At 36.6% G+C, this 27,882-nt stretch overlaps 1 protein-coding gene across 3 annotated transcripts; it reads left to right on the forward strand.

Annotated features, from left to right (window-relative positions):
- The first annotated feature begins 5,300 nt into the window (after positions 1-5,300).
- On the forward strand, positions 5,301-27,139 carry DYRK1A (dual specificity tyrosine phosphorylation regulated kinase 1A). 3 transcript variants are annotated; one of them, XM_074168457.1, is made up of 11 exons: positions 5,301-5,514; positions 8,986-8,991; positions 15,187-15,296; positions 16,160-16,348; positions 17,091-17,238; positions 21,059-21,345; positions 23,759-23,905; positions 24,266-24,406; positions 24,678-24,984; positions 25,307-25,431; positions 26,496-27,139. In XM_074168457.1, exons 1-11 carry the CDS (start codon positions 5,382-5,384, stop codon positions 27,117-27,119), a joined length of 2,217 nt encoding a protein of 738 aa, XP_074024558.1. In that variant the 5' UTR covers positions 5,301-5,381; the 3' UTR covers positions 27,120-27,139. The 3 variants fall into 3 exon arrangements, with proteins under 3 accessions (XP_074024558.1, XP_074024567.1, XP_074024576.1); XM_074168466.1 differs by lacking the exon at positions 8,986-8,991 and having other exon boundaries at positions 5,301-5,510; positions 15,204-15,296; XM_074168475.1 differs by lacking the exon at positions 25,307-25,431 and having other exon boundaries at positions 26,496-26,539.
- Positions 27,140-27,882: the final 743 nt, after the last annotated feature.

Raw genomic sequence — 27,882 nt, forward strand, 5'->3', positions numbered from 1 at the left:
CACCAAATAAAGAAATACATTCTTGAACTTAGACTCGCCCACTGTGTTGGGATGATGCTTTAAAGAAATAAAACCTGCCTTCTTTCATATGATAGAGCTATCAGTTTTTGCAGTATCTGTATTTCCAGATAGTTCTGAGTTATGAACCTCTTTTGAGGTTATAATTTAAGTTTTCTCTGTATTCACATTTGTGCTATTGGTCCCCTTTTAAACATCTTTTTCTTATAGTTCTTATAGTTAGCAGTGGTTTGCTTGTACAGTAGTGTAGTGTTTTATTAATGCTTACTGCTTCCTCACTTGTTACTTTCCAGAGACAGTAAGTTTACAAAAGTCAAGAAGTTACTGTTGTTATCATTTATATTTTGCTTATATTATGGTGTATGGAATGTCGCTAATGAAACAGAGTATTCTGAACAGCTTCACTTCAAAAGAGCTGTTAGATTCATGACTGTAGGAAAGGGACATACGCTTTCCAGGCTGAAATAAAGGATGCTTTCTGTAGCTGGACCTTTATGACAAGTTCTGATTTAATCTCGTCACAGGCAAATAAAGGTTTCTTGTAAACTCTAAAAACTTAAACATACATAAAACCTGCATATTTTTATGCCATTCCCTGAACTAACACATTAGATAAGGCCCATAAAATAATCTTTTCCCTTAATATACTTCATGCATAGAGATCTTGGCGTACTTTTTGTTTTCTGTTTTCGGTCAGTTGTTTTCATTCCCAAGGTGCTTCACATGTAATCATTTGAACTTACAGTGGTTACAAAGGAAGACCGATGATTGACTAGACCTTGTTCCTTGTTTGTTTCTATCCTGTAGAAGTTATGGCTGTGGCATGGTAACAAGTGGATTTTAGTACTCCCATGGTCAGTAGATCACTTAGTGTTTTGAATGTCTAGAGCTCTCCAAATAAGCTTTGGCCACCAGGGGCTTTGTGAACCTCAATTAATTGATGTACACAAATGTTCCTATTTCTATAGCTGACTGACTCCTCGGCCTAAAACCAAAGGAGGTCAAGATTGCTATTCTAGCCAATTCTTCTTTCTCCCCTCATTCCTTCCTAACATGTCATTAGACGTTTCTTGGCTCACAATAGAAGTTACAAGTGTTCTCTTGGGATTAGTTGTACTGGGGTAGGATTGCAGACATCATAGAACAAAGTCTGAAATGTGGCAAGGGCAGGTGTTTTATCAGGGACCGTATCTTGAACATTACTTGTTTTTGTTGGTAACTAAGACTGCCTTCAGCAACAGAAGTCTGTGAACTCGTGTGTCTCCATTTCAGTGATAGTAAGGAATCGTAAAGATGGAAATTATTTGGCTACTGATGTTTTGACCCAGGTCATTCTTGCTTATTGCTAATATGGTTAAGAGTAGATAACAGCATCTTCACAGAGACTATTAAAATGCCTTTCTATTTGGTGTAAAAACATGCTGTGTGAGCCAACCAATTTCCATCCGACTACTTGAAACAAACTTCAGGTCATGATACTCTGGTCAGGCTCTTGTGTTCAGTAATGTCCCTTTTTCTGAGATTCAGTGCTGCTCTGTGAAATCAATTTATGCTTGTACCAAAGAACAATGTTTTATAAAAAGTTTCGTATTGGATAAAATATTTATTCATGTATATTGGATGTATGTTGACATTGTAGGTTGTGTATGACGTACCTCCAAGCAAATAAGCAAATGCCTGTTAGTCACAAACATGAACTCTTAAAAAAAGTGTTAAACTGAATGAATAAAATAAGTTATTTGTCAAACTGTGGTTCTTCGAGAAACTTTCTTTGTGATTCTGCAGTCTGATCGCTTTCTTATAAATTATGAAGCTTTTTTCTGGGGCGTTGCTGTTGAATTAACTGACTTGGTCCAACTGACCATCATCAGCTTGGAAGACCAGGAAAGCTACAGCCTCATTGGCCTGCCTAGTGAACTCAGGAGAGAAAGGGTGTGCAAGTATCAAAAGTTTAAAGCTGAAGTGAAACATTAATATTATGACTGTTCTTTTGTGAGATAATTATTTTTCTAATCCTTTCCTACTTTCCTTTTCTTCCTATTTTTTCAAAAATTGTGTGTAGCGCATTATTCAGTTCATCCTCAGATTTGTTATGATCTTTTGAGTGAGTGTCAGAAGATACTATGAAGTCAAGGTGTAAATGAGAACTCCATGCTATTGGGATTTTTTTGTGCATATATGTGAACTTTCTGCTTTTTTAGTGACATATGCAAGTGCAGATTTTTTTTCAAAAAAATTTGTTTTCATTAAGTTACCTCATTTGCTACATATCTAGTATGCTATTGGGAAACCGTGGCCTGGGGTAAAAAAATACAGGAAATAAAACTTTTAAAGTAATTGGCTCTACAGTTTAGAATTAGTGGTATTATTTTAGAATCTGATTTAAATATTGTTTTGTCTTTTAATTCAGTCACCATGATGTTGCTGAGATTTTTTTTTTTTCCAGGTTAAGCAGAAAATCAGCATAAATTAAAAGAGCAGAAAGTAGACATACCAAATAATGCCTTGTGTGTGTTCAGCCACTCTTACGGGAGGGTTCATTATATCTTGAAAAGTAAATGTACCCTAAATTTACCCAGTTGTGTAGATGGGAGATCAATTCTGATTCTCTAGTAAAAATGGAGTTTAGATACTAAGAGAAGAGAGTAGTGAGAAAAAAAATATTTGTATCCAGTTTTTACATGATCCGACAGACGCATTTAATATATAAAAGAACCATGATATCTTTGAGAGAGGTCAGCTGATGCATTAGAGTCTTTGCACATATTTCCCCCCTGTATTTAAATGGGAACTTGTCAAGTTCATAATACGTAATTTTAAATTTAAAAAAGAAGGCGACAATCTGTTGCACAATTCATAGGTGAACATAAGTTGTTACTTGGAATGAAAACAGAAAAAGATGCAAGTAATTTAAAAAGTTTGTTCTCAGATATTTATCTAATATTTTCTGTCTCTTTAAATTTTGCAGGACAGTTTTACTTTCAGAGCTTACTAGGATCTGTATTTCTGTTAAAAATCACAAAGCAGCTTTTAATGGACATTTTGCAGAAGAGTTAGAGTAATTTTCTGTGCAATGTTAAGTTGACTTGGCTTATAATGGTTTTAGGTCAGGAATTTCTTTATTTTATTTCCATTTGTAAGGTCATGTTGATATTTTATCATGTTACCAGAGACACCATAATCGCACACAAAAAAAGGAGTTTTTCATATATCATAGTTGGGGGGGGGGGATGTGTGTTCGATTTGTTTGGTTTTTGTTTGGTGGTTTTTTTTTTGTTGTTTGTTTGGGGTTTTTTTTGTGTGTGTGTGTGTTGGGGTTTGTTTTGTGTTGTTTGTGGAGTTTTTTGTTTGGTTTTTCTTGGTTGTTTTTTTTTTGTTTTGCCTTTTTTTTTTTTTTTTTAAGTAAAATGTTTGAAGATTTAATGAAACATTGTGAAAATATGTGGGTACTTGTGGGCAACCAGTTCATTTTCTGGAGCAGTTTGATCTGTTAGTCCTTTAATAGTACTGAATTGTAACACTGGAGAAAAATACCAGTCTGTCAGTGGGTATTTCTCTGGTCAATTTTACTTCACCTCTTTTAAAGTAATAGTGATTGTACTATATGTAGGCTTTCTTATTTAGAGCTGTTTGAATATTATTTTGACTTCTTTTATTGAATATATTTTTTTAAAATGATCTTAATGTAAAATGGTGTTTGGTTTTGTCCCATGTGGTTCTTCTACTGCCCTGATAGGTGCTGAGTCAATGATGCAGTATCATTCTCAATATTTTATTTTCTCTTAACTTAGAATAGATGGCAAACTGAGCAGCCAGTTATTCTTAAGAAAGTAAAATTGCTGGGTGGTGTTCATTTACTGTTTTCTATTGATTCTATTTTCTTGCAAGATTTTGATTATAAAGGAAACAGGGATTTCCCTTGTTGGTTAAGGTGCTTGATTATTTCACATCTTGCTTCTAAATTTAATCTTTACCAATAATTGTGCTTCCAGATTTCAGCTTCTGATTCCACACATATTCCTTCAGTGGCAATGTTGGCTTCAGTGTGCCTGGGTACTTGTCCCATCCTACTCTGTCTCATATGTTGTGCCAACATGGCATCCATTTAGAGAATTTCCCCCCTCTGGCATAGAATCATAGAATGGTTAGAGTTGGAAGGGACCTTAAAGATCATCGAGTTCCAACCCCCCTGCCATGGGCAGGGACACCTCCACTAGAGTAGGTGTGTCACTAGGCATAGTCAGCAAAGAGCAAAAGGATGGATATTAAATGTGGAACATGCTAAACTTTCATTAGGAAACAAAGAAAACCAAATTGTACTTTGGTATGTCCTCCACTATTAGAGGACAGTGAAGATATAAGTAGACTATGAACCAATTAAATGCCATCTGACAGTTGTGTGACACAAGAGTTGAGAGGTGCGGGATCTGTCCCAGTTAGAGGCAGATTCTGTGCCTGTGGAATTTGGCATTTTTCGGGATGTTACAGAATCTAGTACTTTGGCCGTACAGTTTGCCATTCTCCTGCAACTCAACACCAAGTATTTTGTTTGTCTCTTCCTTTGCAGTTGCATCGCAGTTTCTTCTTGTAGTCTGATTTCACCTTTCCAAAAAAGAATTAGTTTGAATTACAGTGCTTGCTACCTATAACTTGATGAAACTCAGCAGTAGGAGTCAGGAAGCTTAGTTGAAGTACAGTGTGCATTGGAAGAAGAGTGGAAGTTAAAAATGTAGCCTAATGAGCTTGTAGGAAGGCATAAACATTATGGCCAGGGAAGATGAGCTGCTGAGGCTGGGCACTAGCTTTGGTTTTCTTTTGGTACAGAATGTTGTTGTGAGCAACCTTGAAAGGCAGAACTTGTGTGTTTTTCTGGCTTTCACGGAATCCGTACACAAAATTCTTATCTTTGAAAATAACCCCTGTCAAATTCTTATTGAGTTATGACACATAGGTGAAGATGTTAGAAAAGGGATATTAAGGATAAATAGGAATAAACAATTAATAAATAGATTGTCACAGTGAAATGGGAATCATAGAATCATAGAATGGTTAGAGTTGGAAGCGACCTTAAAGATCATATAGTTTCAACTAGAGGAAGCACTTGAGCTAGGTAACCTTTACATGAGAATGATTTCTGGGTTCATTGTGTATGAAAACTCTTGTATGTGTTAAAATGGTGAAACCATTAGTGTTCATAAGCTCTGAAAGCTAGGGGATGGAGGCTATTTACTGAGGTAAATATTTTCAAGCCATTAATTGCATTAAAAACTCACATTGTCTTTGCAGGAGGAGAGACTTCAGCATGCAAACCTTCATCTGTTCGGCTTGCACCATCGTTTTCATTCCATGCTACTGGCCTTCAGATGGCTGGACAGATGTCCCATTCACATCAGCAGTACAGTGATCGTCGGCAGCAGAACATAAATGACCAACAGGTTTCTTCTGCCTTATATGCTGAACAGCTTGAGCAACCTTTATTATTAACAAACCAGGTAAGTGATAACAAAAAAGTCATTGCAGATTAATAATTCTTTCTCTAAACATATTATACACCCTCAAATTACAAGATATGGGAATATGTTTTTGTGAGGTTTGGGGTTGTTGGGTGTTTTTTGTTGTTGTTGGTTTTCTGTTTTAACTAATTAACTCCTGATTCTTCAAGGATGGGTGGATGAATAAGTTTCTGGAAGTTGTTTTTAAACATCTGGTACATATGTATTCTACTTAGAATATTTTTGAGATGAGAGAGGAGAAAGATTGTCCAAATGGAGAGCTGGAAAGAGAGGTTAATAATAGTTGATTGATTTTTTTAGGGCTGTTTGATGTTAGAGTGTGATTGCATTATTATGTGTTCTAAAGGACAGTTTTCTAATGCAGAGTCACTGGTTAGTGTATTTGAAACAGAGAGGTTTGCACAAAAGATACAGTTTATTAACATACACTTTTTTTTTAAAAAAAGAAAAATCTAAAGCTATGCTATCATTGGGGTTTTCCTACTAATAATTTATTACTTGCTATTTCAAGGAGGTAAAATTAACACAGGAATTATGATGATTATGGATGCTTTTGAGCTGTCAAGATCAGTGTTTCTGCCTTACTGCTTTTGGGTTGCTAGAGCTGCTGAGCTTCCTAACGAATAGTGCTAGGTGACTAGCCACAAGAGCTAGTATTGCCCTGTGTAGGAGATAATTCTGTTGCTTTCTTAAAAATGGCACAGCCCAGTTGTGGGGATGAGAACACAGGTAGGTTTCAAAGCTTAAAAGCCAAAAGTCTGTAAGTCAGAGCTTCAAATTTTGGTGCAGGCACATTAAGCACGTTCCACTTAATGAGAATGGAGAGTGAAGTCTTTTGCTGCTACCAGATTCAGGTCTGTTCTTGTGTTTAGTATGGCTTTTATAGAAAAATCTACAGTACCATCAAGAGATGCTCTGTTGGTATTGCTCTGTAGGAAGGCACTTAAGCAGAAAGAGGGAAGGATTAAAGAGGATGGGAGTGGTCAAACTATGTGCCAGGATAGGAGATACTAGGATTTGGAGATCTGTAATGACTAGGGCTCTGTGAAGAATGGCAAAATGAACGGAGCTGGCAAAGAATGTTTTTACTTTCATGAGAGCCACTCAGTAGGAAGAGTGAATTTGCTCATATATAATAGTATTTAGCTTGAGAAATCTACAAAGGTATTTTATGTGACTTTTTTAGGTTAAAGGTCCCCCAAAACCTCCACAATGAGGTTAGTGAATCAGTCTGCCAGTTAAGAAAAGTTGCTGTGTTCCTTAAGCCTTTCAAGATACTTACCTAAGCATTACACTCTGGGATCACATTTATGAGCTTTAGTGTATATTAGCGCTTAGTTGTTCATGTTTTCAAATCAAAAAGCAAAATCAAGGAACTTGATCATCATCCGTTGCTGTTTGTGGTTGCAATGGCTGTTAAATGGTAGCTGAAGAATATTTTTTGGGGAAAGCCAGGAATTGCCGATCAAAGAACGCTGCCCACTGAGATGAGGATGTAAATGTAGGGAAAAAGCCGTGGTTGGCTCTGGAAAGTTATCCATATGAAGAAATGTTTAGCTGGCCACCTTGATAATGACAATCAAGCTGTCTTTGCATCACTAATATTATTTATCATTTTTCAAGTTGCATCTTGTTTTTTCTGCATTGTAGTTTCTGTCTTCCTGTTATACTGTAATTGCACCGTTGAAGTCTTTATATTCCTCTGCGTAAGCAGCTCAGAATTGTTACTGCTTTATTCCTCGTCAGCTGCTTTCAGCACCCTTGATTTTGGTGGTGGGCAACTTTTTGGAATCTTCTGACTACTTGTCTTTTGTGACTCTTTCCTTCTTTGAGTTCTTGTGCTTCTCCCATCAACAAGTCCCATAAAGAGTTCTTCTCACCAGATTCCAGGTTGGGAGGTTCTATATGAGCTTCTTTTGGGGAGTCTCAATTGCTTTTTGCCTTTGCGCTACACTTCTGGTTAATCTTACCTGCAACCCCAAATCCAGCCAACATCTTTATGCTAGTGAGTCAGATCATCTGCTCTAGACCTTGTCTCTGTGCAAGAAAATTTTCTGGTTCTTTCTCTTTCAATAACCCTTTTGTCAGCTCCAGTTCATCTTGATTAAAACATAACTTACTGGTTTTTTTTTCTCATAAAAGCCACAATTCTCTATTGTTGAAGGCTTTGTGCTGTCTTATTTCTCCATTGCTGTGGACTACCATCTTGCCTTTCTCTCCAGGTGTATCTGCATATCATCTAGGTTTTCATGTCTAAATGATACATGCATCTTACAGATCTTTTCTTTATGACATTTCTACAGGAATCCTTTTTCTTCAAGGTATTGCCTTGAATATGCTGCAACTTGTTTCTCTCTGTCCTTGATAAAAGCAGTCCTGTCCTGTATATGTCAATTCTGAAAAACTCTTGGAGAGATCATTTTCTGAACTGTCCTTGTGTGGTTGTTTCATTCCTCTGTTGGAATCCCACCACTAGTTCTTTCTGTTGTTGCGGGCTTGTCTGTTACTAAAGGTTGTAACACCAGACTAAACTTTTAGTAATGACAAACTGTCTTCAGTCGCATAAGGTGACATATGCCTATGTTTTCAAGTACATATGGTTAAGAAGATCATGTTTTCAAATTGGGCAGCAAATGGAATAGGCTCAATGTATGTTGTAGAAGGCTTGTGAGATTGCTCTAATAGCCATAAAACATAGGAAGAAAAAGGTGACTTTTGGCAGATACAGGAAGTGTAATTCTTAAAGGGTAGGTCCTGTTAATGCAATGTCTTGCATCCAGTCAAACAGACAAGAAGTTTGGTCTCTGTGCTTCAGTTTCCCATCATTTCCTAATGCAACAGTGGCCATCAACAGCCTGGATGGCTGCGTCAGCTTTGGTGCTTACCCAGTTTCAACAGCCTAGAAGTAGCCCATTTGGGTGCAAGCATCCAACCATCGATTAATAGCGAGTTGCCAGCCCCTTTGCTCCTGAGAGTCCTCCATTACCTTGTTGATTCAGTAGAAAGATGGGTCAACGAAGCAGGAATCTCCCAGGGTCAGCGGTGGTTGTGCCGGGGTTGCCAAGCAAAATTCTTTCCCGGGCTCCAGCCACCATCTGCTGGCCAGAGTGCCACACTGCATTGCCAGCCTTGCTGCAAGGCGGTGCTCTGCCTAGGCAAAATTGCCTCTTGCTAGGAAGGTCTGCCCTCTCCTCTCTGAAATACTCCATCGTTTCAATAAACTTGCTCCTGTTAAATAATTTGCGGAGCAGCTGAGCATATCACTGAGTGAATCTTTCATTGACGGAATCAAGAATACAAGGGTTACAAAGGGTACTTTCTTGATTGCTACATTTGCTGAACTTTTAAACAGAGTATTTTGTCCAAATCCAGACAAAATTGACCGGCTTGAAAATGAAACCCAGTATGAAGCCTCAGCTTTTGGGATGCTGAAGTTTTGTAGAATATCAAGTAGTGCCTGTCTTGACAGTAGATTTCTTCAGGCTGCAGGAAGACATAAGGATACTGCTTGTCAGTTGCTAAGAGTAGCTCTTAAGTTTGAGCATGTAGAACAGCAGCGTTTTCTGTAAATGATGTCATTTGATAAATAGCAAAAATGATCTGCTTTATTACGTTTTTTCAGGTTATTTCTGTGTCTTTCTTTTTACTGAGGACCGACTCCTTTTTTGGAGGGGTATTGTCTTGTTCAAGTTCCATAATGATTTTCATTCATAACCAAATAATGGGGAAGCTAGGCCTTGAATGTTAATTTATTGTTTTTATTCCCACTCTGTCCCTCTTGTTTTTTTGATTTGTAATGGCTTGCAGACCATATTCTGGTATTTTATGAATCATCCACAGTAGCAGATTAAAGGTTAGGAAATAGTAATGACAATTTATCCTAAAGTTATAAATTATGTGTATTTATATTATGTTACCCCTAAAATATTATTTATATAATCTTCTCTTGCACCTATTGCTTTTTTGTTATGGCAGCCAAAACCTACTCATAATTGGCAAGAAACAAATAACAGGAAGATACTTCAAAGTCAACCAGACTGCTTTGTTTTTCACTTATTTATGAGGTTTTAAATTACAGTTAAAAACTTCCAGCTCTGTCCTTTTTTTTTTTTTTTTTTTTTTTCCTTTTTCTTTTTTCCCCCCTTCAGTAGTTAGGCTTAAGGCTTTTGTTTCCCAAAAACTGCTGGATGGATTGTAAGGGTTTACTTTGAATTTGTGATTCACCAAGTGCTGGGCCAGCTGGCAGGTTGGGGTCCTGCTCGTGGTCTTGTGGTCTTACCTCTCTGACAAGTGCCAGAGCCAGCTTCAGGAAAGCATTAAGAGCCTGTGGCCTCAAGTGAATAGTAAGAGATGGGATCTGTGGTACCTCTCTCCTTCAGCAGTAACAAACAGTAATATTTCTCTGTCCTGTTTCAGCTGGTTGCATGTTGAGAGTTCAACATAGCCTGATGTGAATGGAAGATAAGAGCTTAAAAGTTTTCACAACTTCAAACAAGCATTTCTTTTGTTCTGTGCTAATGTTTGTCTTCATCATGGATACTCAGATTGCCTGAAACTTTTTTCAGTTGAGTACAAAAAATTAGAAAATTGATTTACCTGACAAAGAAGTTGAGGTGAGATCCTGGGCAGATTTTGATAACAAATTCCAACAGTTTAGCTTTCATGAAGCACCTGGAATTCAAAGGTCAGGCTGACTGCTAAACATCTTTCTCTCTATATGTATCTAAGATAGTTATCACCTGCAAAATTTTAGGTTTTACTAATCAGATGTTGGCCAGAGATTTTACTGATTGCAACTGGATCATTGCAAAGTTAATGTGTTCTAGCAGGCAGTAGCAAATCCTTAGTTCAGTTACTCCACTACCTAATCAGCAACATTATTATTAGTGATGGTGAGACTTCACCAGAGTCTTGTGCTGAATGTGAGCACGCAATTCATTTCAGTAAAAGCATTTCTCTCACTTTCCATTCATCTTGGGCGTTTTTTAGAAAAATATGTTTATGCTCTGGCAACAAGAATTTCAGAGTGGGCTTTTTCATTCTCTTTCTTTTACTCCCCCTGCTCCCCACTGCTTTTTTAAAAAATGGTTGGACTGAATCTGGCAGATAACTCTTATTTCCTTGCTGGTTTTATTGATTTATTTAACTTTAAACTTTTCTGTTTCTTACTATTACTTTTAATCAGCAACGTTATTTGTTTGGCGAAGGAAGACAGAATTAGGAGGGAAATACTCAAAGAACACAAGTCAATGATTAAAGTAATTGGACTGAAATTCTGTCCCTACCTGCAGATAGTTCTGGCTCTGAGTACAGTCAGTTGGAAGAAGAGTCTTCGATTTCTCTTGTTCTCTGGCACATATGTGTTTTCCTCTTTGATAATTTTTCTAAAAATCTGAAGTTAGTGCTGTATCTTATGGGGAAGTGTTACTGTGGTTTGTGGTTATAGCAATTAAACATCTGTTTTGTTGACCCTCTGGAGACGCCATCTACTATGTGGCTGCCCACCACAGTATGGGATTACCATTGACTTCCTATTCTATATTATAGTGATGCAAGAAGGGTTTGGAATAGCAAGGGGCGTAGGAGATGAGACTGGTCCATTCAGTTCTTTAATATGGGGCTCTTAAATAGGTCATTGCAATTGGAGTTCTTGCTGAAAGTTAGCCTTATAATATAAAAATCTTTATTATTTATTCTGTTTGTAAAATGGAACTTGTACAATACACAAGCAGAATTTCTCTTTTTTCTTTCTTCCTTTTTTTAATGAATGTGGATAGTGATGGATCTTGCTTTTTAAAAAAAAATCTGAATTAAACCATTCCATTAACAGAAAATATGTATCTGCTCAGAATTTCCCGTAATCAAAATAAAATGCATTTATTAAGGAGCAGTGCCATCTGTTTTTTAGATAACAAAGCCAAAGGGAGAGAAATTTTATCTGTTCCTTCATTCATTAAACCTCAAAGACTATGCTAGTTAAAATAACATACCTGAGTTAAAAAGTCATAGTTTCCATTAAACACATCTTTTCTTAAATATGTTGAGTACATGTAAGTGGGGCTCTTGGTTGCCTTTGTGTCTGTTTGTTTGATTCTTCTTTGTTTAGACTAGTTACAGGTTGCTTCTCAGCACTATGTCATGTGTGTTTGGTTAATAGGTAAGAAAATAAAATTTCAGTTCCTTACTTGCAATGAAATTTTCATCATGATACCATCCCAGGTAGCTGTACTGTTTCCATTGAGGCGTAAGTGTGGACCAGTCAGAATGTGATGGGTATTTACTGACATATATAATTGTAATGAAATTAGTTTCTTGTCTCAGTCTGGAAAACCAAGCACGTCTTTTGATTTGTGTTCTTTCTTTGGGAAGACCTGAGGTTGCAGTGTTGCTCTCTGGCCACCAGATAGAGACTGAAGCTTGTGCAATAAGATTTTTCTTTTTCTTTCTTTTTTTTTTTCCTTTTTGTGTGCTTGAGTGTTCTTTGAAGCCAACAGGGAAATCAGTATTGCCCCAATGATAAAGAATTTGAGAGTGTTACTGTATAAAATGGATAATGACCACTTTGTTCCATAGTTTTCCATCATCAAGAAGGGAGCAATAGTCTCCAAAAGTATCTTGGAAAAAGGGGAGAATATTAAAAATTTTGCTATATAACAGGGGGAGGAAAAAAAGGTCAGTTCTTTCTCCTCTCCCACCCAAGGCTTTATGAACCCAAGATAGCAAAATAGTACCTGTTAAAAAGTTCACACAGGTTAAAGTATGAATGTGGAGTGTGTGACTGTCTAAAAGCACAATTTTCAAATAAGGTGCTGGCTGCAAGCAACATAGGGGTAGCCTGCAGAATTTTAATTATTTATGATTAGGGAACAGCAACAAAATAGATTTTTTTTTTTTTTTTTTTAACCAGGCTGCTTATTTAAGAGTTGAAATTAAAAGATTTTTTTTTAAGTAAGCAAGCAAATTTGACTTAGAAAATAAACATGAATACTTGTCCTACAAATTCCCTTGCTAAATTAGAGCGACATTATGTCTAAATAGTTGACCTGAATTATGGACTTCATCCACACTGAGATTCTTTCCTCAAAATGCATAACCTGTGTAATGGAGACCCTATGCTGGTCACGACAGCCTAGGACAGACTCATCCCTGCCGGTATTCACACACCGCAGCATGGCTTATTTTACTGGCAAAATCTAGCGGTGTTCCTGTGTTCCAGTAAGCTCTTTAAGTCAGATTAAGAAATTTAAAGGAAATACTTGCATTTGAAAAGCCTATAGCAGTGACAGTTGGGATTAGGACTAGATGCTGTTTAGTTGTTTAACAGTGCTGTGGGAAAGAACCAAAAGAGATCATATTTAGGTGTGATTTGCTTAATGGTTCACATTTGTTTGACAGATGAAAGGAAGAATCAAAAATGTTTTGTAAATGTCAGATAGTTTGTTTAGGAAACTTTAAAACAGACCTTCCTGATAGTTACAAAATGGTCATGCTTGTAATAAAAAAGAATTAAGGAATTAATTTGGTAAAACTGCTAAATGGAAATTGATAGTAGTGGGCATACCCAAAAGTGAATTGACTGGAAGAAACACCTGGGGCATGACACGGGTTAAAATTCCTTGAGGGAAGTTCAACTGTATTGTATTGTCTCTGAGAAACATTCCCTAATCAAAAAGACCACAAGTCAGCAGTCTTGCAGGGTTGTAAAAATGTTACGTGGGCATATTTTTGGAGTGGTGTGCATCAAAGCTTCGAATTGCCATTTCTCAGGAGCTTTCAACTCCACTGAGTTTCGTACCTGTTGGGAGTCCCAGCTTCATGCAAATGCAGTAACCTTACTGGTAGTGTCTTGTCTTTTCCCCCAGTCTTTAGCTCTCTCCCTTGTTCATGCTCTGTCTTGTTCTCTCACTCTTGCTCGCACTCTCATTTTCCACACACACCCCCCACCCTCCCCACCATGCACCCACCAGAGGAGACTGTGAGCTTAACTTTCTAGTATGGTTGCTTAGGTACCTGAGTTCAGGTCCAATTTCAGAAGTACAAACTCTCTTTATCACTTCTGTTTGTGAGAACTTTTTTTGGTCACTTCAATGGGATTTTTTTTTTTTATTTTATTTGGTCATCGAGCAAGAAAAGTGAGCTATTTGCACAGCCACCATCCTGAGTATTAAGTAATACCGTGAAAGATAGATGAACAGTTACACTTTTCCAGTTTGTTTATTAGTTCAGCAATACTGATATAAAAATCAGTTTCACTATTTTTGTTGACAGCTTCTGCTCTTTCCTCAGCTCTGCAGGAGGCTGCATATCAGTTTAGCCGTTAATAAGAGGCAGCAGATGAAATTAAGCACTTGGAAGTGAAGAGAGTTATGAGCGTGAGCATATTTGATGTCATGAGATGAGATAATGGGAGATGAGAGTTGTAAGGCTGAGTGTGGTGGTGCTCAATCAGCTCACCCTCTTAATACTGAGTAAGGAAGTAGAAGAAGCTTTAGCATCTATGAAACAAGCTTTTCTCCAGTGGAATTTCTTAAACTTGCCCTGTGGATTTCTGTCATTCGGAAGAGAGGGAATAGAGAGAGGCAGGCTAAGGGAGCAGTCACAGTAACCTCGCCACTCTCTCTCTCTCCTAGCTCCCCATCTGACACTGTCGCTGGGTGGGACAGAGAAGTTGCCAGAGCTTGTCTGGTGGTACAGTTGTGCTGTTAAGTAAGCGTCTGCTTGAACAGGTAGTCAGCGGTAGCCAAATGAAGCAGTTTGTGACTTAGTTTTTTCTGCCTTCACCTGGGGATACTACTCACCTCTAGCTTGCCACTTTATAAATCCTGAAATTTATCTTTTCAGGAACTTTATCTTCCAAGATTTCAAACAAATCTTAAGGAGGACTAGAAGTTGACTGGTAGATCCAGAATTTACATGGTGCATATATGTAAAGAAAAAAAGATTAATTGTGTGCCTCTAAGTCCTGTTTCTTCAGGAAACCAATTAAAAATTGGCCTGCTGTTGAAGACAATTTTGTTCTAAATGTAGTCAATTTTAGAAAAAACAAATGAGGAACATAACTACCAGGGACATTGTTTTAAAACTTTGAAAGTAGGTATGGTGTTCATGTGCATGCTTTATATTTCTTTAGATTTTCTTTAGGATTTAGATTTAGGCTTGGATGTTGCAAAGCATGGTAGACCTGAGGTTTTTTCTTTTGGAATTTCATAGCATTTAAATGTGGCGAACTGCCATAGATCTCCAGTAGGTTTTACTGTTAACTTCCATCTGTGGTTTTAATGGAGTTATACATTAAATATGGTTACAGTTCATGTATCAGTCAAGAGGTAGAGGAGTAATGTCAACAAGAATCTCCGTTGTCAAAGGACCTGTATTTTTAACTGAAGGAAAAACTGTTTATTGGAATTAAGCCTGTAAGGTATAGTGGGAGGAGAGGTAGAAATCTTGGGATTAATTTCTTTATGTTTTGATGAATTAAGTATATTAAAAAATAACTAAATTGTTACTTTCTTTTGGTTCCTATATTTGGGTTGGTCTTTTTAATGTTGGCTTAAAGAAAAAAATGTTACAATGAAATAGCTCATTTATGTGAAGAATATAATGATTTGGTATAGTAACTATATTGTTTAAGTCCTAACTTTTTTTCTGACTTATAATATGGTCATATTACAGAGGCGAATGCCCCAAACTTTCCGTGATCCAGCCACTGCTCCATTGAGGAAACTCTCCGTAGATTTGATCAAAACATACAAGCATATTAATGAGGTAATGGCTCCAGCTATCTTGGTAATGTGTATCTATGTGAAGTTTTTGTTTACAATACATTACTAAATATTTTTTCTATTAATAATTGCATGAAGAGAAAATCAAGCTTTTTCTCTGTTACTCACATCTCATTTGGGATCATGGATGTCACGGTCCTGCTTTCCATCCAGCACATAAGGAAGATTTTATCCTGGAATTTATTTTTCTGTTGTTTTATAAACAAATGTTGAGCTTTGCTATTGCACGATAAAGAGATATGAGTGGCACAAACACTCTTAGCTCACGCTAAAAACCTTTATGAATGCGTCTAAGGATTTTTAAGGAAAATAGTGAAGTGTTTTCTCTAAATTATTTTATTAATTATTACTGACAAATGTAAAATATAAAAATTACGTGGTTAATATAGGAAAGCCTCAGTCAGTTTCTAACTCTTTGGCAATAAATAGTAGGGAATCTGAAGGCATTTCTGCAGTGAGTACTGACTTCCCTCAAATTCTTCTTTTCCAGTCTTGTGGGAAGAGCAACTAATAACTTGTTTCTAGGCTACTTACCATTTTTAATTTTGCTGTGTGTATAGTGTACTGTGATGTATCTTTTCTTTTTGCACCTATGAACTCTAGGGATCAGTGTTATTAGTGCATTTATTTAGCTCTGCTTTCTGAGTTTTTAAATTATTCATCAAGACTTTGCTTTGGTATAATGACTTGACTTCAAATAGAGTTGTAGCAGAAGAGGATTGTTTGTTTTTCCAGTAGTAGAAGTTGCATTTTAAAATGACAGGATTAGATATGATGACTATAATAGCTGATTCTATTCTTTATTGAACCAATGCTGTAAAAAGTGCTCTTACTTTTCATGCTCAGGTTTACTATGCAAAAAAAAAACGGCGGCATCAGCAGGGCCAAGGAGATGATTCAAGTCACAAAAAAGAGAGAAAAGTTTACAATGATGGCTATGATGATGACAACTATGACTATATTGTAAAAAATGGGGAGAAGTGGATGGATCGTTATGAAATTGACTCTTTAATAGGCAAAGGATCATTTGGACAGGTAATGTGAATGAGCTGAGCAACCTATAATTCATGTGAATCATAATATGCATTTCACTTGAAGTGTTATTCCTGTTTCATTTTGAAATTAAACTCATTTCTCTTAATCCTGTTACAGTGAGTGCCTGCTGAAGGCACTCGTATTTTGTGCCGTTTCTTGTTACTACAGATAACACTTGAATGTACTTCAGTATATAGATCTGGTAAAGCATTTTGCAATGAGCGCCTCTCAGCCTATTGCCATCAGTTCACATTTTTAGCTGTTTGGGTTGGGTTTTTAAATTAAAACAACAGGCTAGTGCTGGGGATTAGCTATTGCAAATGTTACGAAGTAATATTTGTTTTGACTTTTCGCAGCTGCAGTCAAGGCTTGAGAAAAAGGCTGGAAGGAGGATGGAGCTCTTGTTGCTTTTGTTATTTTTTCTTGGATTCTGCCATTCGTTTTACAGTATTGTTTCTGATGATTTGGTAATCGCATTCGGATATAACGCTTGCCTTGGTGAAGCCTCGGTGAAGCCTCAGTTCTGTTTTGTGACATCGCTGCAATAAATGTCACATGATCAATTGTGGTTTTATTGTAGTATCAAGTAAGAGAAGAAACTTAAGAAATTTAACTGGAAACAACAAAAGTTCTAAAAATGTTTTCTCTGAATTCAGAAAGTGAAGAAAGATTAGAAAGTGAGTTTTGCTGTGTTTTGAAAACTTGAAGGATTTTACTAATGTATTTGACTTTTCTCTTTCAGGTTGTAAAGGCTTATGATCGAGTGGAACAGGAGTGGGTGGCTATCAAAATAATAAAAAACAAGAAGGCTTTCTTAAACCAAGCCCAGATTGAAGTGCGACTGCTTGAGCTTATGAACAAACATGACACTGAGATGAAATACTATATAGGTATTTGAATAGTTGTTCTTCATTTTTTATTTAATCAAATTATGAATATTTTAGATCTTGCTATATAGTGTAAGATGCTTCTGGTGCTAAAGAAATGGAAAGAATAATACAACTTTTAAAATTACTAATATTTTTTAGTGCAAATTTTCCAGTTTGCTTTGCAACAGGACTAGATCCAGAAGAGGAATATAAAACATTATTTGGGATTATGGTCTTGTTACTTTGTAGCATCGAGATCTTTTGTAGAATTTTCTTTTTCCAGTTAATGATATGGACACCTGAAGAAATTGCCGTGGACTGGCTTTTCCGCAGAAGCTGTGATCTGTTGTAGTTTCACTACTTTGAATATATCTTAAATGATCTCAGAACTGTCATGGAGAAGAGCATGCATATTTAATATAAACCAGGATTATACAGTAGTTTTCTGGCTAGTTTAATCATCATTTTTTGATTGTGTGTGTTTAAAAAGCTCAAAATGTTGTATAACAAAGCTGAGATAAGACTTGTGTGAATGTTAAGTCTTGCCCATTTATAGCTCAGAAGTATTTTAAAGCTTATAATTTTGACAGTTCCTGTAGATTGGAATGCTGTTCCCTTCACTTATTATAATGCTACTTAAACTTTATAATAATGATGAAATGAAGTCGGCTTGTGTAAAAGGTTTACTAAGTCCTGGCTATCCTCTGGAGTGGAGAATTAGGCAAAAAGATCATGGAAGGAAAGCAACAGCATGTTATACAGAGACGGCAAAGTGTGAAAAAGGGTAATTAAGGAAAATGCAACTGATTTTTAAGCATCCTTTATTTTAGGTTGTAGAAGCTGAAATACTAACAGCTATGCTTTTCTGATTTGCATGTATATATTGGATTACTATTTTTTTCTTTCTGTAGTTTAATAGGAAGAAACCTTTGAAATAATCATAGAATCATAGAATAGTTAGCGTTAGAAGGGACATTAATGATCATCTAGTTCCAACCCCCTTGCCATGGTCAGGGACATTTTTCACTAGACCAGGTTACTCGAAGCTCCATCCAGCCTGGCCTTGAACACTTCCAGGGATGGGAAATGTTAATATTCGGTGGTATTAAATTAACTGATGAGTATTCATTTACATTTTAACTTGTTTTACCGAATATCATCTTTAGAGTACATTTTATGTATTCAGTTTAAAAAGTTTTAAGGTATTTTTAACTTAAATTTATTACTGACATATTTACATAAAATAAAAACCAGACTTCACAGGATACTGCATCAAAAATGTTTTAGGAACGTTAAAGACATGACTAGTTTCAGATTAAGCAAATTCAGCAAATACACTATAGCATCATCAAATTAAGCTCTTGGAATTTTAAATTTTTAGAGTCAGTAACATCAGGTAAAATGAAAAGCACTAAAACATATAATTTCCCTCTGTGAGTTAGGGCAGGATGGCTTTATATAAAGAGCAGTGCTGAAACAAAAAAAAAAAGGAGAAAAAAGTGCTGGTAATTTTGAATAGTGGAAAAATAATATATACTGCCTTTGCTAAGGCAGGTGATTTTATGCTTGTTTCAAGCTGATTTCCAAATCTGTTAGGGTATATTTGAATAGTTCCCCTTGTATTTAATGAACATGACAGCACCAGCAAAGATCAAAAAACCCAAATACATAATGTTTTGAGTGGCTACCTTGTATTGCATACTGTACAAAAACTGACTGTGGAAAACGGAGATCTCTAGGAACTTCACTGGAAAGTATTTGTAAATATAGGAATAATTGCTTATGAACATACTTCTGCAACAAGACTTAGTTGAAGCATTCAACATATTAATGAAAAAATAAGTCTATGGGATGTGTGGACAACTCATCCCTCATAGGCTTTCAGATACATGATGCTGAGTATAGCTGAATGAGGCTGAAAGCATTGCAAGTTTTACAATACACTATGTGCTGTAAAACGTAGACTTCGGGGAGAACATGGTTAAATACACTGTAGCATGATTTTTAAGGACATAAAGTTTAACTGCTTATGCTTCTGTCAGAAGTCCTCCAGTAACTTCAAACTTTCCAACTGGTCTACTTCAGATCTAACACAAGTGTAAGAATGCATTAAGGTCTTCAAGGTTTGTGAAAATTGGTGGCAGACTGGAGGAGAAATGTTCAAATGTCATGTCTTCACTGAAGGAAAGATGTGGCAAGTTCAGCTCTTATCCAAACTATTTGAGCTATGTGGTGGTTGCAACTGGTACTAGCTGGACAGGAGCATGCGGGTAGCTACAAATCAGTTGGAGTAAGTTGACAGGTCCAGCAAGCTTAGGTGGTATGGTTAGGAATTGGAATCAAGTGTAGGAAGACCACAAGGACATGAAAAAGTGCTGATGCTTTCATGGTGGGAGGATAGTGGAAATATGGCAAAGATGAGAAAATAAGAAAGGTCTAGACAATGGTGTATTGCAAGAACTGGCATCAGGGTGGAAGCAAATAGTATTGTACAGGTAAGTTGTAAGGGACGCATGCGGAACTGGCTTATGATAATGGAGAAAAAAAGATCCATAGGACACTAATGACCTTAACTGAAAGTCTGAGTTCACCTTGTGCTGATACTGGTTCAAGATTTTATTATGACAAAAAGGGGAGTGAGTTGTTTTTTATCTGAGGGCTGAAGTATTTGTCGTATTTCAGTTTTCTTTTATTTGTGGCAACCAACTGAATGATTGACAGGCTGCTTGCCTCTAACAGATTAACGTGATGAATTTTTCACCTATTTCATGAAAAAAATTGATTGGATTTGGACTGGATTGGTTGCTTTCATAAATTGAGATTATGCCTGATTGAAATGAATATGATGCCTTTGGGATATTGATCAGTTTTATTAATTGAAGTAATCCATTGAAGTCATGGCTTATAAATTGCAGTAATGTCTTAGTATATTTTAAATGAATCTGACAGTAAAATATTTTCTTTTCCAATCTGTTTGGACTTGAACACAGTTTTAGCTTTAGAGAGGTGGAGAAATGAACTCTCCCCTGAAAAAGATCAAAAGTGTTTCAACAAAGGTTGCATTATGCACAATTTGCACTTCTTGTCTTTTTTGTTGATATTTTTATCTACCCACAAATGTGTTTGACTTTGCTAATAGGACTGTGATAGCTTATTTTGAAAAAATATCCCTTCTGTCTTTTAAATCATATTTTGGTTATTATAGCTTTAGTGAGGTACACCTGAGCACACCTCAGATGTGTAAAATCTTGCCCCATACCCTAGGCATAGAAGCAATATTCTGTAATTAATCACAGGCTGAGAGAGTTGGGAGTTCAGCCTGGAGAAGAGAAGGCTCTGGGGAGACCTTATAACAGCCTTCCAGTACTTAAAGGGAGCCTACAGGAGAGATGGGGAGGGACTCTTTATCAGGGAGTGTAGTGATAGGACGAGGGGTAATGATTTTAAACTCAAAGAGGGGAGATTTAGATTAGGTACTAGGAAGAAGTTCTTTACTGTGAGGGTGGTGAGACACTGGAACAGGTTGCCCAGGGAAGCTGTGGATGCCCCTTCCCTGGAGGTGTTTAAGGCCAGGCTGGATGGGGCTTTGAGCAACCTGGTCTAGGGGGAGGTGTCCCTGCCCATGGCAGGGGGGTTGGAACTTGATGATCTTTAAGGTCCCTTCCAGCTCTAACCGTTCTATGATTCTGTGATCTAGAAAAAAAAAAAGTAACACTGTATTATCTTACTCATGGGTCAGCTTCCTACGTATTTATTAAAATAATTAAGCATTGTGTTGTAATTAGTATTTAATACTTACCACACAGGATATGTGTTAATTATTTTCTTTCCCTTTTTAAAGTGCATTTGAAGCGCCACTTCATGTTCCGAAACCATCTCTGCTTAGTCTTTGAAATGCTGTCCTACAATCTGTATGATCTGTTGCGGAACACCAACTTCAGAGGTGTCTCATTGAACCTGACACGAAAATTTGCACAGCAAATGTGCACTGCACTGCTTTTTCTGGCGACTCCTGAACTTAGTATCATTCACTGTGACCTAAAACCTGAGAATATCCTGCTCTGTAACCCCAAACGAAGCGCTATCAAGATTGTTGATTTTGGCAGTTCGTGTCAACTTGGACAGAGGGTGAGTATTAGTAAAAATTCTATTTATGCTACTGTTGGATACATATGATAATATTTTTAAGTTATAATACCTAGATAGCTAATTCAAACTTTATTAATGATGACTTAAATGAAATAGTTTTTCATTTAATGAAAATAATCATAATGAAATAATAATGAAAATAATGAAAATAGTTTTTCATTTAATGACTTAAATGAAATAATTTTACATAGGGTGTTAGAGATCAACAGTCCGTAGGAGCTTTAAATACAGATTTTAGTGCCGCAGTAGATAAACTTTCACCATAGTGATAAACTTTCCATCTTTCTTTTCTCCTTGGTTATGTTTTCATGCTATGTTAATGCATCAGCACTTGATTGTAGAAGTCTGCAGTGCTATTAAATAGAATACTCTTTTTATTATTTTCTTATTACATATGTATTACTCCTTCCACTTCGTGTTCTCTATTTAGCGTGCCTTGGAGATAAGGTATTTGAGGGTTGAGACAGTGCAGGAGCACTTCACTGCACTATAACCAGATACTATAACCAACCCATTTTTACAAACACTTTAACAACTGTGGAGAGACTAAATTGAGTTTAGTGGTGGTATACTATGAGTAAAGGTGCATATGTGCAAAGCATTTCCAGGACAAAAGGCCGAGTTGCTTTCTGTCAACAGTTCTTCAGATTAGGATAGATCTATAATTTGTAATCGTGTCCTGTTGTTTGTCTACTTTGAAGATGAGTGCATTTTTTATTTGAGCTGTTGGAATCTGTTGAGCATAGTCAGTCCAGCATAGCTAATTAGCTCTATATTTGCTTTAGGAAATGTTAAAATATATACAATAACTATTAATATTTCAAGATCATAAATAATTCAGTTGCACGCCAAAGCCAGTTTTCTTTAGGAAGAGCTTTGAATCATATTCCTCAAGTGTTTGATTTGTACTGACAATTTGCTGTCTGACAAGTTTATCAGGATGTCCTGTTCAGCTTGCACCTTATAGTCCTAGTACAAATAGACTCTTTTCTGGTTGCAAGAATTACACTTGGCTGAGCAAATGACCACTTCTGTTCAGGGTACCTTTGCTTTAGTTGTTTTTGCACTGAAAACAAATTGTTAGCTGGAGAGGTAAGGAAGACTTCTGTACATAGAAATTAGACTTCAGTTTCTTTGAAAAAAGGATTTTGAGCCTTCCCAGGTCCGTTTTATACCTTTGGCAGTTTTACCTATAAATTTGTGAATATCTTTTTGCTTTGAGAAAGCTTCATGTTAAAAAAACCCAAACAAACCAACCAAAAAACCTCCCCAAAATATGCAACATTTGCAAAAGACATGAAGTATGAGTAGTAATACTGCAGATGGGATCGTTATGTGAGAAGAATTAAGAAACTTCATGGACTAACTTCAACAGAAGTCCCCTTAGGAGGTTGGGACTGGCCAGTAGCACCTTATCACTTTTTCCCATTTGATTTGGGTCAGAATATTGAATATTGTATTGAAAGCAGTGGTGAGACATATATTTAGATTAATAAAAGCACTTTTTACTTTAAACTAGAAACTTTTCAGCCTGGGGTGAAAGAAGACACCAGGAGGTAAAATGATACCTAGATTGTTTAGGTCAATAATAAGATAATTTTGAGATGTTAAGAAGCACAAATACAAAAATCTAGTGTAATTACGCATTAAATTTAACTTTAAAAGCAATAAGGAAATGTCAGTACCTTTGTGGGAAGTGGTGGATAAAATTGCACATTACTTGGAATATAAAGTACGGTTCTGTTTTGGGTATTTTGTTGGGTTGTTTTTTGCTAAGGGTTATAGAGTTGGTTTGGGGGTTTTTTGTTACAGTTTTTGGGGTTGGTTTGTTTAGTTTTTTAAATATGCCTACATTTAAGCCAGTCTCTAAACTTAGAATCAAGATAGAATTATCTGTCTTGTGAAATGAGCAGGATAGTTAGCGGTGAGAGGAGGTTGCCTTTTCCCATGCGTTGTTTTCTAGTTCCTGGAATTACCTGATAATTTCATCTCATTTCATCACATCATAATTGTGGCTTTTCATCTTTTACTATCAGTTTTGTCTGAAGTGTTATGTGATTCTGATGTGCCTTGTGGAATGTTTTTTCTTAGGGTGATATCAGACTAAAATTTTTCTGTATGATTACCTGTAATTGCATGAGATTACATTCATCAACCCTAAAGTGTAAAATACCGTTATCATGAGTGAATCTGCACTTTTCCTTTTTTTTTTTGTGAGACAGTGTGAATGCTACTGTTTTCTTAAGAATTAACATTTCCATATTTTTATTACTCTAATGCGTAGATAATTTTTACTGTCACTGATGCCTTGCCTTTCCCTACACCAAAAATGTATTTCGTGGTAGTTCTGTTTTTGGATGCTGTGTATTACCTTTAGATGTTTTTATTTCAGATATACCAATATATCCAGAGTCGTTTTTATCGATCACCAGAGGTGCTACTGGGAATGCCTTATGATCTTGCAATTGATATGTGGTCCCTTGGGTGTATTTTAGTTGAGATGCACACTGGAGAGCCTCTTTTTAGTGGGGCAAACGAGGTATGTAGCTATATTACTATAGTAATTTTGATTATTTTGTTTTGTTCATTCTGACCATGACTTTCATCTGTTTAATTGTAATACATAAATTAGGGAAGTGTAGTAATTCTAAAGTTAATAAATGTCAATGACAGCAATGTCTTTTGTCAGAACTCTAAATTGCCTGTTAATAATTTTCCGTTTTTGGGTCCCCCCTCTTATTCCTTATTCATTAATTTGTTTTGTACCTACTGGATTTTTCTTATAATCTCACAATTACTTTAGAACTTATCTGGGTACCCATGTGACTAGGATCTCACTCTGTTACGCTGCTCAGCTGTCTGTCACATGTCCTTCATAAATACTATTTGTTTGGAACAGGTGGATCAAATGAATAAAATAGTGGAAGTTTTGGGGATACCACCTACCCACATCCTTGACCAAGCACCAAAAGCAAGAAAGTTCTTTGAGAAGTTGCCAGAGGGCACTTGGAACTTGAAGAAGACCAAAGATGGAAAAAGGGTAGGTTATGTAACTAGGATGATAATATGGACTGTTTCTTCAAAAAGAAGGCGAGATGTTACTTTGTTTTACATCTTGCCTTACTGAAAATGTAGCTTTATTGTTTTTATTGTCCCATGTTGTAAGACAGGTTGATTAAATCATGCTTTCTGTAGTATTGAATAGTTTCTTACTTTTATTTGACTTATTTCCTTTTATGGCGTGTTTAAACTGTGCACATTTGAGGCTTAATATATAACTTGATTTCAAGCAATTTCTAACTTCCCAACAGGAATACAAACCGCCTGGAACTCGTAAACTTCACAATATACTAGGAGTTGAAACAGGAGGACCAGGTGGACGTCGTGCTGGGGAATCGGGTCATACTGTAGCTGACTACTTGAAGTTCAAAGACCTCATCTTAAGGATGCTTGATTATGACCCTAAGACACGAATTCAACCTTATTATGCCCTACAGCATAGTTTCTTTAAGAAAACAGCAGACGAAGGTACAAACACAAGTAACAGTGTGTCTACGAGTCCTGCCATGGAGCAGTCACAGTCTTCAGGAACCACCTCTAGTACATCTTCAAGCTCAGGTAAATTTTTCTAATTAACAGGTAACAAAATTGTATTTCCTAATCACATCAAAGGAATCTTTTCCAGATAAATATTCTCTGGTTTTTTTGGTTGATTGTTTTTTGTTTTGTTTTGTTAAAAAACAAATATGTCAGTCATGCTCATCAAAAAAAAATTATTTTAATCAACTGGAACAGGTAACAGCTCCAACAAAAACTAAAAAGTAGATGAGCAAAAATGTGAGTGATTACCATAGGTCTTGTATTTTTACCTTGTAATTGTTTTACAACTTACTTTAAATTTTGTGTCTGTTTAGTTATTGTGCATGTTATGGTTTTATAGGTGGATCTTCTGGAACAAGCAACAGTGGAAGGGCACGGTCAGACCCTACACACCAGCATCGACATAGTGGTGGACACTTCACTGCTGCTGTTCAAGCGATGGACTGTGAAACACACAGCCCACAGGTATGCTTAAGTAGAGCTTTTTTCTGTTTGATTTATATGAATTTTCTGAGAATATTAAATACATAAAACTAACACTTTCATTTCAGGACTGAAGTTGTTTAGACATGGAACTAGCCATCAGATTTGGTTTATTTTTTGCCACCAGTTTTTTTATAGTCCATTGTATGTTATGTCAGTCACTTAGGCAAAAGTGCTGCAAGTAGCTGTAAAAATTTCCATAGATTCTGCAGAGGTGAGGGTTTTGTATCAGTAGCAATAAGTCAGGTGGAGCTGTCAGTGCTTCATCTTACACAGGGCGTAAGGGTACCCAGAACTATGCATCTTCCGACCCAGTGAAGAACTAGCTTGTACTTCTGTGGTCTTCTGTTGGAGTTTTTGCTTCCCTTTTATGGTGTTCAGTTACTTCATCAATATTATCATTGGTGATATTTATTCACTACTACTACTTGGAAAGAAGCAACAACTCATTTATTAACTATAAATAATTCAGTAATATTTTTATTTCAGTACAGAACAGATAAAAATATAAATTCTCCCGAGTAGACAATTTAATTTATGCAAAAAATTGGTGTGTAGCTAGAGCTTGTTTTTCCAGTAATCCTTAATCAACTATATTCTTCCAGAGGTGTGGATAGTACTCCTCTAATGCTGTTGATACTATTCAAGATTTGAACTACAACGTATTAATTTAGCTTAGTATGCTTATTGTATCCAGAGGCCCAAGTCGGGGATCAGGGCCTTATTGTTGTAGGTGTGTACAAATAGTATGTTGTTTATTGCTACTGTCTGTAAGTTTGACAGTAAGGTCACATATTGGACTTACTTAAATTGTTTGAAAAAAGCATCCAGAATGTGAACGGATTTTTCTTAAGCTATGTTTAGAAAAGTGTATTAGAAATGCTTTTTAACTACATGCATACATTTCTAGAATAACTTAGCAACTGCAAGGTTTGGTTAACTTCTAAAAAAGTTAGCATAAACATTAATAGCTTCATTTCTCTCATATATTGCCAATAGAAAGATTTGAGTAAGCATTTTAATTTTTATTTTGCTTATTAACGTAGGTTCGACAACAGTTTCCTCCTCCAATTGGTTGGACAGCCACTGAAGCTCCTACACAGGTCACTGTTGAAAACCATCCAGTTCAAGAAACCACCTTCCATGTAACCCCTCAACAACAGAATGCATTACATCATCATCACGGAAATAGCTCTCACCACCACCACCATCACCACCACCACCACCACCATCATGGACAGCAAGCCTTGGGTAGCCGGACCAGGCCGAGAGTCTACAATTCTCCAACAAACAGCTCCTCCACCCAGGATTCTATGGAGGTGGGCCACAGTCACCACTCCATGACATCCCTGTCTTCCTCAACTACTTCTTCCTCTACATCTTCCTCCTCTACTGGTAACCAAGGCAATCAGGCCTATCAGAACCGCCCAGTGGCTGCTAATACCTTGGACTTTGGACAAAATGGAGCTATGGACATGAATTTAACAGTCTACTCTAATCCGCGCCAAGAAACTGGCATAGCTGGACATCCAACATACCAGTTTTCTGCTAATACAGGTCCTGCTCATTACATGACTGAAGGACACCTTGCAATGAGGCAAGGAATTGATAGAGAAGAGTCTCCCATGACAGGAGTTTGTGTTCAGCAAAGTCCTGTGGCTAGCTCGTGACTAAACTGAAACTAAGTTTGTTTCTTGTGTGTTTTTATAGAAGTGGTGTTTTTCCAAAAACAAAGTGCAAAGCTGCTTGAATCAGAAGGAGATAAACTCACTGAACCGCTACAGGAGGGCAAAGCTGACTATTTTTTTAAACTTGAAAAGATTGCAAAGGGACAATGAAGTTTTTTTTGTTGGTTTTTTGGGGCTTTTTTTTTTTTTGGTTGTTTTTTTTTTTTTTTTTTTTTAAGAGCCATGTCCGGACCCACCTTAATGGATAGTTTAGTGGTGTTCACCTTTTGCTTCCCCCATTTTAACTTGCCACAACCTAGTCATAGTTTGTTTTTTGGGGGAAGGGTTTTTTTTTGATCTCATTCAACAGGGCTTATTGTTCAAATGTTAGCTGTAGTTGCAAACTAGTTTCTTTTTAAAGGCATTGCACATGATTTCTAAAAAGGCCCTTTGAAGTTTTTGGGTGGGAGGGGAGTGAGTAATATATATATATATTTTTTTTAGTTCCCCAAACAAACATGGGCACAGAAATGCAGTACTGTAAGAAAGAGGGACCTTCAGATTACACAAATATATATTCTTCAGCTGTAAAAAGGGACGGTTGTAATGGAGTTTGTAAGGCACATTAAGCATGCTAAGTGGCGGTGATCAGAACTCTCCTTTTCTGAATCTACTGAGGATCAAAGCAGCAATTGTAATTGGGATTCTGTGGGTCTCACATTTTGGAGACCACAGTCAGTTAGTATTGAAATATGACTGGTTTCAT

This window comes from Numenius arquata, chromosome 1 (genome assembly GCF_964106895.1).
Source record: "Numenius arquata chromosome 1, bNumArq3.hap1.1, whole genome shotgun sequence".
Classification (NCBI taxonomy): Eukaryota; Metazoa; Chordata; class Aves; order Charadriiformes; family Scolopacidae; genus Numenius; species Numenius arquata.

Coding starts and splice junctions, on each gene's coding strand:
- DYRK1A (XM_074168457.1), top strand. CDS start 5,382: ATGGCTGGACAGATGTCCCATTCACATCAGCAGTACAGTGATCGTCGG. Junction 16,349..17,090: donor GCAAAGGATCATTTGGACAG/GTAATGTGAATG, acceptor TTTCTCTTTCAG/GTTGTAAAGGCTTATGATCG. Junction 25,432..26,495: donor GTGAAACACACAGCCCACAG/GTATGCTTAAGT, acceptor TTATTAACGTAG/GTTCGACAACAGTTTCCTCC.